This window comes from Heterocephalus glaber, unplaced genomic scaffold (genome assembly GCF_053883595.1).
Source record: "Heterocephalus glaber isolate CG9 unplaced genomic scaffold, H.glaber_assembly_v1.0 deba00001613, whole genome shotgun sequence".
Classification (NCBI taxonomy): Eukaryota; Metazoa; Chordata; class Mammalia; order Rodentia; family Bathyergidae; genus Heterocephalus; species Heterocephalus glaber.
Window position 1 is genome coordinate 33,327,172 of NW_028258384.1, and position 13,448 is coordinate 33,340,619.

Genomic DNA, 13,448 nt, shown 5'->3' on the forward strand with positions numbered 1-13,448 from the left:
CTAATGCAGAATAATTTTATTGCCCTAAAAATACCATGTTCTACACATTCCCTTCTTTCCCCTCAAACTCCTGGTAACTAATTATCATTTTGATGTCTGTATTTGATGGTTTTACAGTTTCAAGAATGTCATATACTGCAATCATACAATGGGTATTCTTCTATACTAGCTTCTTTCATTTGCTAACATGGATTTAAATTTCCTCAATTGACTTTTGTATATTAAAGCTTGCATCCTCCACCCTATACTTACTTACTAGTCCCAGTTTGGTTTTCGTTCCATTCTTTGGGATTTTCTACATACACAGTTGTTACTTGTGAACAAAGACTGTTTTATCTGTCCCTTCCCAATCTGTGTACTTTGAATTTCCTTTTCTTTCCTTTTTTTTTTTTTTTTTTTTGTGGTACTAAGGATTGAACTCAGGACCTTACGGTTGCCAGGCAGGCACAGTGCCACTGAGCTACATGCCTGGCCCTCAATGTCCTTTTCTTATCTTATTGCACTAGCTAGTGCTTCTGTGACAACAAGGAGTGTGGACATTTTTGACTTGTTTTTGATCAAAGGGGAAAGCATGCAGTTTCTCACCATTAAGTATGATGTTAGCAAGTGCATGTTGTAGATGTGATTTATGAACTCTAGGATGTTCTCCTCTATTCCTAGTTTCCTGAGAGATTTTAATCATGAATGGACATTAATATATTTTCAAAACCTTTTTCTACATCAATGGTAATGATCACACAATTTTTCTTTGGTTATTATTGTGGTGGATTACACTGATTTTCAAATGTTGAACAACTTTGAATATCTGGAATAAGTCCTAGTTGACCATAGTCTGTAATTCTTTTTACACAGTTTTTGGATTTGATTTTGTAATGTTTTTATTTTTCAACCAAAATAATTATGTTTTGACTTTCCTGATATTTAAGAACTTTGCTTCTATGTATATAGTAAACACTTCTGTCATTTTTCCTTTATTGTAAGGTCCTTATCAGGTTTTGGCATTAAAGCTTATCTCATAAAATAAGTTAGGAAAGGTTCCATCTTTTTTTTTTTTTTTTTTGAAAAAGAATGGGCATCATTTTATATGATTTCATTTTCATTCCTCCCTTAGCATATCAATTATACTTCTTTTTAAATTTCTTTTGGTTTTTTTGAGACAGGGTCTCACTATATAGTTCAGGCTGGTATCGAATTCACTATGTAGTTACACTCATTCATTCATGGTAACTGGAACTCATTCATAGTGATCTTCTCACCTCAGTTTCCCAAGTGCTGGAATTACAAGTATGTACCACATACCTGGCTTTTTATAATTTTTTAGTGTTTGCCTTAGAGTTTACAATGTACATTTACCAGTAATATAAGTTCAGTCTCCAATAACTGTATACTATTTTATGGGTAAGTGCAGGTAACTTCATATATATTTTTTTCCTCCATCTTATTCCTTATAATATTGCTGTTTTTCATCTAACTTTATTCATATACTAATAATAATCTAAAATATTGCTATTATTACTTTGAAAAGTTAATTCAATAATTAAAAAATGAGAATATAAAAATATTTTATTTTACCCTCATGTATTCCTACTCCTATGCTGTTTTTTTTTTTTTTAATGTAGATCTGGGTTATTCAATTTTGGTGAAAATATTTTTATTGGCAACAAATTCAGTTTTGTCTAAGAAATCCTTTATTATTTTTCTTTTACTTTTGAAGGATTTTCTGGATACATAATTCTAGGTAGGTGAGCTCTTTTTATCTCAGTAGAAATATTCATTCCACTCTTCTTCCTTGTGTGGCCTGATGAGAAGTCTGACATAGTTCTTATCTTTGTTCTTCTGTATGTATTTATTTATGTATTTATGTATATATTTGCTGTAAGTATTTATTTTCTGTTTTCAAATTTTTTCTTTCTCCTTCTCTAGTTTTAACACTTTATGCTTAGGTATAGTTTTTGATATTCATCCTGACTGATGTTCTCTGAACTTTCTGGATTTGTGGTTTGTTTTCTGTCATTAATTTCAGAAAATTCTTAGCAATTACTATGTCAAGTATTTCTCCTTTTCTCTCCTTTTGGTATTCCAATAAGGTATATGTTATACCTTTTAAAATCATAAAATAGTTCTTAGCTATTGTTCTATTTTTTTCTAGTCTTTTTTCTCTTTGTATTTCAGTTTGGAGAGTTTCTGTTGTCCTGTCTATAAGCTTATTGATTGTTTCCTTGCTCCTTTGCAACCTACTTATGAGTCTATGAAAAGGCATTCTTCAATTTTGTTATAGTATTTTTTAAAATTTCTAGCATCTCCTTCTGGTTCATTTTTAAAGTTTCTATTTCTCTGTTTATATATTAGTAATCTGCTGGTGTGTGCCATATACTTTTACTAGTAGATTCCTTAGTATACTGACAAGTTTTTCTAAATTCTTGTATATATCTGATGATTCCAAAAACTTTTTCCTATGTTTGGTTTTTCTCTTCAAGACTTTTTTAGGTTTTTCTTTTAGCATATCTTATAAATTTTTTGTTGAAAGGCAGATATAAATTATCAAGTACTGAGCTAAACAGGTTATTAATGTAAGGTTGTGTTAACCTGGCCAAGACTTGGACTTTAGGGTTCCCAGAAGTAAATGTCATGAAAATGTGGGAGTTATCTAAAATTTCAGCTGCTAGAGGTTTGTCACTCTCATGCTAGTCTATATTCCACCTCCAATGATTTGTCAGTTACTGCTTAGGTGTTCCTACCATTTTATGGTTCCTATGCCTTCTATTCTTATAAGAAGAACAAGTAGAACTGGGGTATGTTTCTGTAATTATGTGTTTCCTCAGACTTCAGGGCTGAAGTCTGCTCTGTGATTTCAACTTTCTAATGGGTCCAGAAAAGTCATTCAATTTTAGTTTGTTCAACTGTTTTTTGTTTCTGTAAGATGGTAATAACATCTTCTAAGAATATGACATGCTGGATCTGAAAACAGAAATCTGAAACAAGCTTTTGTTTTTCAAAACTATGTCTGAATTTCATACATGTTGATAGGTATAATATTATTTTGTTCATTATCTTTATAGTATTCTATTTTATGAATATACCACGCTTTGTCTACTCTCCTGATGAACATGTATGTTTTTTAAAGACAATGCTTCGGCCGGGGATTTAGCTCAGTGGTTCTGCTGCCTGCCTCACAAGCGCAAGGTCCCAAGTTCGATCCCCAGTACCAAAAAAACCAAAAAACAAAACCTAAAGACAATGCTACATGCACTCTGATAAAATCTCCTAATGTGCATGTGCAAGATTTTCTCTAGATGAGCAGGAGTGAGACTGCTGACTTATAGTATATGAACACCTTCAATTTAACTAAACACTGCCACGATGTTCTTGAAAATGGTTGTACTCATTTATATTCCCTCAACAGTATATTAGAGTTCTTATTCCATATGTTTACCAATATTTGGTTTTTAAATGTATGTCCATACACTGGGTATTATACAGTATATACCATTGTGGTTTTATTTTGCATTTTCTTGATTATTCATGAGATTCCTTTCTTTCTTTTTTTGAGATAGTCTCCTTATGCAGTTGAGGCTGGCTTTGAACTATGTAGTCCAGGATGGCCTTGAACTATAGCGATCCTCCTGCCTCCACCTTCCAAGTGCTGGGATTACAAGCGTGCACCACATCTACCAGAGATTTCTTAAGTTTATTGGCTATTCATGTTTCTGGCTCTGTGAATTGCCTGTTTATATCTTCTGCCCATTCATATTACACTGTTTGTATTTTCTTATTAATTTGTGGGAAAGATTTCCTTAACATGACTTAGAAAAGCATAAACCATCAAAACTACTGACAATTTGACAACAATGAAATGAAAGATGTCTGCTCAATAAAAGAAACAATGTTAAAAAGATGAGCCACTCACCAGAATATACTGTATTCACTAAAAAACAGCACTGATTTGAATGCAGAATATAGAAATATTTCCTATGAATAAATATGAAAAAACAATCAAATGATGGGCAAAGGAATGGAAAAGCTAACTGACAGAGGGTTGATAAAGGGCTAAAAGATATATGAAAAGGTGCAGACTTCACTGGAAACCAGGAATTGAAAATTACAACAATGTTATGGCTTTTTAAACCTTTTAGATTCACAAAACTAAAAGTCACTGAGCATAGTGGCACATGGCTTTAATCTCAGCACTTGGGATGCTGAGGCAGGAGGATCACAAGTTCAAATGCGACCTGGGCAACTTAGCAAAACCCTGTCTCAAAATAAAAAATGAAGAGGGAAGCTCCCTCGCCGCCATTCCAAGCTCCTAGGGCGGAGAAGGTGAGCCAGTCCCAGCACCTGGAAGGAAGCTCCCCCACCGCCATTCCACGTTCCTAGGGCAGAGAAGGTGGGCCGAATGGATGCCAGAAGCACCCCCTCACCCCGTGGAAATGAGAAGACACATAAAGAAGCCTTAAAAACAGACTTCCGGGTCACCTACAGCAACCCCAAAGGGAAATGAGATGGAACACTCTGATATTCAACCACCTGGACTCTCTGAACTGGCAACAAAAGAGGATCTGGGAAAAATGAAATCAGAAATAATTTCTCAGATAACAGCAAAGATTGTGCTCATAGTGCAAGACATGATTAATAAATCTAGAGAGGACACATAAAAAACAGAGGATCTGAGGAACATGATGGAATCCCAACATAGGAAACATATGGAATCCATAAAACAGATGCAAACAGATTTCCAAGGGATTAAAAACTCCATCAAAAGTCTGTGCAGCAGAATGAACCAATGTGAGGATAGAATTTCAGATATACAAGATAAGATTGCAATTAGTGACCAGGAAAAGAAAAATTGCTTTAAAATTGTAAGGGAACATGAGAAATCAATCCAGCAGCTGCTAGACAATGCAAAGAATAACATAAGACTGGTTGGAGTCAATGAAGAAACAGGAGAGAGTGCAGATGACATAAAAAAATTGTTCACAGAAGTGATGGCAGAAAACTTCGCAAGGAGGGGAAAAGAACTTGACATACAGATAAGTGAGGCATATAGGACTTCAGCTAGCCTTGATCAAAAAAACTCTACACATAGGCATATAATAGTTAAGATTCCAGAAAGCCAACAGAAGAAAAAAACTCTACAAGCAGTGAGAGAAGAGAAACAAATCACATACAAAGGAAAGCCCATCAGAATCACAGCAGACTTCTCAATGCAAACCCTCAAGGCAAGGAGAGCTTGGAGTGATGTATTTCAAGCCCTAAAGGAAAACAGCCTCCAACCCAGATTGATGTACCCTGCAAAACTATCTTTCAAAATTGATGGAGAAATAAGATACTTTCATGATAAAGAGCACCTCAGGAACTTCATGAATACCAAAACGGCACTCCAAAATATTTTAGACAATATCCTAGGAAAAGACAATGAGGATCACAACCCCAGGAAGCCCAGCAGAATGAATCCATTGGGCATGACAAATTAAACTCAAAGAGGGAGAATCCAACAAAAAGAAAAAGTCATGACAAGGCTTTTAAAACTTTTAACTTCATCTCCCTAATGAGTGAATAATTCAATCTTGTTATTGCACTGGTTAGTATTTTTCTGATTCTAGTGTTGCACACCTTTCCTTGTGCTGTACTGGTGATTTATCATCTTCTTCTGTCTACTTATTAATTGGGCTGTCTATTAATGAGCTGTTAAGAGTTCTTTATATATTCCGGTCATAGGTTATATGCATTGTAAATATGGTCTGTTTAAGGACTATTTTTCATTTTAATGATGTCATTTAAAGTTCTAAATTTTGATGGAATCTCATTTATCAATTTTTTTCTTTTATACATCATGTTTTTTGTATCCTAGGTAGTTCTTGCCTACCCTAAACTCATAAGCATTTCCCTTATAATTTCTTCTTAAAGTTTTATAGTTTAAACGTCTTTCATATTTAGGTTCATAGATCCTTTCAAGTTATTTTCATGTATGGAAATAAAGGGTTGAGGTTAATTTTTTATAGACGGATACCAGGTGTTCTAGTGCCGTTTGCTGAAAACCCTATCTTTTCCTCAGCTCTTGAATTGAGTTTATATTCTATAAAATGCTAATGTTAAATAATCTTTCAAAACTCAGGGGACCATATATAATGGGTTCTATTTCTAGATGCTCTGTTTTATTCAAATGATCTATATGTCTTTCCTTACACCAACACTGCCTTGATTACTGTAGCTTTAGAAGAAGTCTTAAAATTAGGTACTAAACAGCTTCCAACACTGTTTTTGTTTTTGTAACTTTTCTAGGTCCTTTGTACTCCTACACAACTTTTAAATTTCAATATCCAATTCTTCATTTATAGCAAGTATACACAGACCAGAATTTTTATATATACCTTGTGTTTTCTAATCCTGCTAAATTCAAATACAAGTTCCAGGGGCTCCTAGAGATTTCTTAGTATTTTCTCTGTAGATGATCATTTCATCTACGTATAAAGATTTCACTTCTACCTTGCCAATCCTATCCTAATTGTGTCATTTTATTGCCAGACTATTTTGGTTTGGGCCTAGGTTTCAAAGTTTAATGGACAGATAAAGAGTAAGCATATCTGCCCTTGTTCCCCACCTGTATCTTCTCCATTCATATAAGGCATTCTCACTGGAAGCATGGAGCACATGTCTTTAATCTGTTGAGAAGGTTCTGTTCTACTTCTAGTCTCCTGATAGCTTTTACCATGAACAGCTGTGGAATTTAGTCCAATACTTTTTCTCCAACTAGTGACAGGATCATATGGCTTTTGCCTTTCCTCTGTTAAAATGATGACTTTTGGGGGTGGATCTTCCAATGCTGAACCAACGCTGCCATCCCTATAACAAAACCACTTTCTACATCCTGCCAGATCTGACTTCTAATAGTTTGTTTTGTTAAACAAATTTCTATCTATGTTCATACTTTTTTCTTCTATTATCTTTATCCAGTTTTAGGATTAGCACAATGTTGATTTCCTAAAATGAGGGGAGAAGTGTTCCTTTTTTTTCCTGCTTTAAATGTTTGATATAATTTATCAGTTAAAATGTATATGAGCCTACTGTTGTCATATAGGTAGGTTTTCAAGCTAGGAATATACTTTCTTTAATAGGTGCTATTCAAATTTTATATTTCCTCCAGAGTTAGTTTCATTAATTTGTCTTCCAAGGTACTTCTGAGAAGTTGTCGAATTTATTTCAAAACAGATTTTTGAAATATGCTTTCTATATCCTTTTAAATTCTGTAAAATCTGTGGTAATGTCTCCTAGGTCTTAATATTTTAATTTTAAAAATGTGTAACTGATATTGTGCAATAGGAAGTAAAGGTATCGGGGGGCAGGGGAGGTGGGGGGGAGAGGAAAGAGGGGAAAATAAATGAAAAAGGGAAAAAAATGGAAATGGGATCTTTGCAAGTGGGGAGGGATGGAGGGGGTGAGGGGAGGGCAGGGGAAGGGGGATGAAAATAAGAACCAAGATACTCATGTAATGGTTCAAGATACCAATGATGTATGTAAATGTATTTTATACCTAAAATGTACCAATAAACTTAATGGTGGAAAAAAAAAATCAAAAAAGGCTGATGATGTAGTTCCGTGCAAAGGTCCTGGTTTTGATCTCCAGTACAAAAAAAGTCTAATTCTATAAAGTCTTGGCCAAGTTGTGAAAGAGAATCTCTGAAATCCTGCTTATTGGAAGTTGAAGATATACATATCATATACAAAATTACAGTATTTTCACTTCTAGAATAATAACTGAACAGCTAGAACAATAACTCAAAATGTCATTCTCAGCTAGTAGATCAGCATTTCCCAGGAACTTGAGAGAAATACAATTTTTTTTCTCTGCTCCACAGCAACTAAGTAAAAAATTCTGGGGGAGAATTTGTGCTTTTAATAGATCCTTCAGTGATTCTGGTACACACTAACATGTAAGAATCACTGCAAGAGAATGATCCTTTTCTAACTTTTTTGACCAAGATCTCCAGGAAGAACTGCATTTTATAATGTAGCCCACATACAACTCTCCCTCTCCATCCTTCCTTGCTCAAATGTTCACACATGAAATAAAAGCTTTAAGAAACAGTGATTAACTATACGGAACATACTTGAATATTTTCTTTTATATTCTATTTCACTTTTTTAAAATTGCTGGTTACCTACTAATTGTAACTTAATTTTGAAAAGCAGTGTTCTAGAGAACACTGTGTAATAAGAACAACTGTCCAAGAATATGGACAATAATGTTATAGAATTATCTGTAACAGCAAAGTAATAGGAAAGATAAATCTTCAGGAAAATGGATAATTATGGTATAATTCTACAATACAATGTGGAATAGTTACTTGTATCATGAGAAATAAATTTCAAAAAATTTAGGTATATTCAGTGGAAAATTCAAGTCATAGAATCTAATATCATCTATATAGTTTTAAAATATATAAAAATAGGGAAGGGTGGAGGGCGTGGAGGGCTAGGAATGGGGAAAAATAAGAACCAAGATGCATTATGTAAAGGTACAATTCCCAATGAGAAATGTAATTGTGTTGTATACCTACAATGTACCAATAAAAGAATTTAATACAAAAAAAAAATAAAATAAAATATATAAAACTATACTACTTATGAATTCAGATGATCCTTGACTTAAAATAGGGTTATGTCCCAACAAAACCACTGCAAGATAAAAACACATTTAATACACTTAACCTATGGAAAATCATAGTTTAGCAACATAGTACACTATAGAGTATCAGTTGATCCCCCTTGTGATCACATGGCTGACTGGGAGCAGCAGCTAGCTGTGGATACTTAACATCACAAGAGAGTACCACACTACATATCATTATCCTGAGGGGAAAAAAAAAATCAAAATTCAAAGTACAGTTTCTACTGAATTCTTATTGCTTTCACATAATCAAAATTTAAAAATGTAATTTAAGCCACTGTAAGTTAGAGACTGTGTTTATAAAGATATAAAACATGAAAGAAAATGAAACAGCAAATTCATGATAGTGGTTACATCTGGAAAGGAGAAAAGAGAATGGGATTGGTAAAACATGGATGTCTTCAGGTATATCTATAATGATTTACTCTTTTTAATTAAGTATGGAGATTAAGATGATAAATATGACTGGCTTGGTACACAGGTATTTGCTATATTATTCTATAAATCTATGGTATATTAGTAATGTTTCATAATAAAAAGTAAATAAAAATTCAAGCTATCCTTGAGCAAATAGCAAGAACATATCAGAAATTCAACCACTCAAAGGAAAGTGCTTTAATACCCTTCACCCACAACAGCTTTATAAAAAATACATTGATAGAAATTGGCAGTATTGTTTTGGTTTTGTTTTTAATTAGACACAATAAATTAATACTCTAGGGCAGTGGTGGTGAACCTATGGCACGCATGCTGCAGTGGGCTGTTTGTATCACTAAAAGCTCTAAAAGGTTTGCTGTCACTGGTCTAGGGACTTGTATTCTCTCTTTAGGTGGCATGGTAATGAAGCATATTCCATTCCAGATGTAACATATACCTTGGATGTGAAATAATGAATTGATCAATAAAACAAAGATTATTATATACAACGTTACTTGGTTATGGGTTTGCCAATTTTGCAAAGCTTAGAGGACCTTGTTTTCACTTTACTGCTTTACAATCAGCAACTTAAGTTATATGCCAAATTAAAGCCAGGTGGAGCACTCCAAAAACTCAGATAGTAACTAACAATTAACCCTACTCACAACCAAGTGGTCAATTATTTATTGACTAATTCCAGAGGCACCATGGCTACTAGCGATGGCAGCTCTATGAATACAACTTGATTATCACCAGACTAGGAAACTGCAGGTCACTTTTCCTTTAATTCAGAAATTCTAATGGGTATGGATTGAGTCTGATCAAGATTTCTTTAAAATTCTAAGGGTGGATTAGGACCTAAGAAAAGCACAAAGAACATCATAAGAAATATGCTACTTATATACCAGTAGTATGCAGGGAACAAATAGTCAAGGTCAAGAAACATGATCACTGTGCCTATGTCATGATCTTTGATAAAATCGAAGCTAATTTCAAAGTACTACTTTAGGTAGAGGTAAATAAAAATGGAAACATCTCATGTTATTTTCTTGGTTTGGCCTATACCTTGTTTGGTTCCCCTGGATTATATGAAGAAAACATAGGAATTTTTCGGATCTCTTCCTCTGACAAACGATTTCTTTGGATCTCATCTTCAGGGACAAATTCTATTGGCTGCGTCAGCTTCTTAGGCCCAGTCCAACACTGCTCAGGTGAAAAATCAATAACTTTTGCCACATGGAGACTGGGACCTTTACCCTGTGCTGCCTGTTTTCCCTTGTCCTGGAGTAATGATGGGTTCTCAGCTGTGCCACTATCACCCACTGATGTAGCTGAGACCAGTGAGTGGGAAGCAAAGGGTTCACCTCTCATAACTTGGAACTCTTCAAGACGTTTTCTCATTATCATCTCTTGGTAAAAATTTTCCAGGTTGTTCATGGGATCACCTTTGTTCTTCTTTTGGGGTTCATCTGGATCAAGACAAAGAGATAGGGAAGTTCTACAAAGCCTCCCAGTACAAGCTTTGACAAATAAAAATTAGGTCCTAGATCTCAGATATCAAAACTCTGCTAGGAAAGGTGTTTACAACCTGTGACAAATGACATTAGTATATACAGCTATCTTATTATAGTGCATTTCAAGCAAGGCCAGAATGATGGTGAGGCAAATAAGGCACCTAGGACTCTCAGGGTCATGTAAGAGTATATGTAACTCTAACTGATAAAGACACTTGAAAAATATAACTAGTATGGTATTATTACAATTCATGAAATTAATAATTCATTATCACCAATTTCATATTTAATTGCCTTATCAAAGATTTTTTTCACATTTGGTTATTCAGAATCTAAATCAGTCTTTGCCTGTTAACATCTCTTAAATCCCTTTTATTCTGAAACAATGCCCTTTTCTTCTATCCATCCAGCCTTTTATTTCTCTCCCAACTATTATTAGAGGAACCATATTTGCTATATGAACAGATGAATTTGATGAATTATTTCTTAAGATGTTAAATTGTTCCTCAATCCTCTCTGTTCCTTTGCAGTTATAACTATGATATCTAATACAGTAGTCATTAGCCATATGTGTGTATTATAAATTTTTAATGTCACTTTCTCAAACAAACAGTACATTTCAAATGCTCAATAGCCACATGGCTAGTGAATACCATATTAGACAGAACAGATAAAGACTATATAATTGCAGAAAATTATATTTAACAGTGCTGGTCTAAAGTTCTGATTAGATTCATGTTCAATATTTTTAGGCAAGAATCTTTCATAGATACATGCATTCTTCCTGTGTAACATGCTGTTATGGTTTAGATCTAAAATGTTCCCTAAAAGACTAATGCTTGGAAGTAGAGCCTGGTTGAAGGGGGTGGATCACTGAGGGCTGACATTGAAGGGTATATTCTTGTCCTCAATTCCTCTCTTCTATCTCTGCTTCCTGGCTGCCATAAGGTCAGCAGCTTTCTTTTGTCATGTCCTACCACCATGCCATTTTGCTTTGGAGCCAGCCTTGAACCCAATGGAAACTGTGAACCACAATAAATCTCTCCTCTTTTAATTTTAGGTTTTGGGTATTTTGTCCCAGGGAAAGGAAACTCACTAATACAGAAAGTTGGTAGCAGAGAAGTGCAGGTGTTGCTATGAATGTACCTCACCATATGGTTCAGAAGCCTTTGGAACTGGTTTGTAGGAAGAGTTTGGGGAGGTTTGGAGATGCCAGCAGAGAAGCCTTAGAATACTGTAAATAGAGATTGATGCGAGATGCTGGTGGGAGTTGAGGACAACAATGCTCATAGGAAGGAGGACAGTAATGGCCAGGCTCATGATGTTTCAGATGGGAATGAGGACTCTTAAAAACTGAACTACAGGGCCGGGGATTTAGCTCAGCGGTGCTGTGCCTGCCTCGCAAGTGCAAGGTCCTGAGTTTGATTCCCAGTACCACAACAACAACAACAAAAAACTGGACTAGAGGACATGCATATCACATTCTGGAAAAGAATTTGTCTTCTCATATTGCTAAGTGAAATAAAGCAGACACAGAAAATTAAATATCACATGGCTTTTCTCATATAAGCAATCCAAAGGATAAATAAAGAGCAAAGTAAATGACAACTTATAGGAAAGAGGGAAGTAGACCCTTTGTAGATGGGAAGGGGTCTTGGGATGGAAGAAGAGTGGAGAGAGTGGAGGGGAAGGGGAAGTAAAAAGGATTAAGATGTGATATGTATATATAGCAACTCCTCATTATGAATGTACTAATTATGTATTGCAAATATGTATTAATGAAAAATGAGAATTTGCCTTCATTTGTTCCATTCCCTAAAGCTTTGGGTGAGGCTGAATTTAAAGATAGTAAACTAATTAATCTGGTGGAGGAAATTTCAAGGCAGCCCAATGTTCAGTCTGTGGCATGTGTATTGCTGGCTGTTTTTATCCAGATCTATAATGAGAATTAGGAGGAAAAAAGTAGAGCTAATGATATGAAAAGTTTACAGTTTTTCCAGAAAGGAAGCACCTGCAAAGTTGCGGCAAAGGACATTTTGGTTGCTGAAAAGATTAGCATTTAAAAAAATCCAAGTACTTTGTATTAGGACAATAGGAAAGATGCCTTAAGGGCATCTCAGGAAGTGGCTAGACCCCACCCATTGCAACTTCCAGGATGTAAAAAGGAAAACTCTTTTGAAAGACTTTGCTTTCAGAAGACAGATGCAGGGTGCACTGTTCATTCAGGACTGCCTAGGGAAGTGTATACATGAGTTCAGCCATCCAGGCACTCAGAGGCCTCTGCAGTTGTGGTCCAAGGGGACTAGGCTACTGCTCACAGTGGTGGCAGACCTTGGTATCATTCAAGTGGTGCTGGTTTTTCAGGTATGAAGAATGAAACAGTTGTGGGGTCATGGAGGATACTACTCAGATTCCGAAGGAAGACCTGAAAGGCCAGGCAATGTGCCCCTGAAAGGGTGATGCATAAAGCTGTGAGAGTGAAGCCAAAAATGCAGATGAGACCCAGAAAGTTGGAGATGTCAGGAATGTGGAATGTCTACTGAAGAAAACCACACATAGCAAGTGGAGTTGGTGCAAGAGGGAAGCCATGTGGGCTGCAACCAACAAGGCTATAGGAGAAGGGCTACCCAAGCCCTTTGGAACTTACAGCTATCACCTACCATGGGTGTTGGACACGGAGCTACAGGATTTGATGTTTGTCCTGCTGAGTTTCAGTCTGGCTTTTGTCTGATTCCTTTCTATCCCCCTATTCCTCTCTTGGAATGGGAATGTTTGCTCTGTGCTAGTGTATGTTGGAAGTATTTAACTTTTATTTTATTGTTACAAGAGCTCACAGCTAAGAGTTTGCCTTG

At 35.4% G+C, this 13,448-nt stretch overlaps 1 protein-coding gene across 4 annotated transcripts in view; it reads right to left on the reverse strand.

The window, feature by feature from the left end:
• Positions 1-13,448, reverse strand: part of Rbm41 (RNA binding motif protein 41) — a 70,953-nt gene that overhangs the window by 15,891 nt on the left and 41,614 nt on the right. For 3 of the 4 annotated variants that reach the window (XM_004861465.3, XM_013078356.3, XM_087196722.1), the window contains one exon: positions 10,148-10,551. The exons of the other annotated variant lie outside the window; for it this stretch is intronic. In XM_004861465.3, the coding sequence (XP_004861522.1) occupies positions 10,148-10,551 (404 nt within the window). The remainder of the gene's footprint in view (positions 1-10,147; positions 10,552-13,448) is intronic. 4 annotated transcript variants of the gene reach the window in all.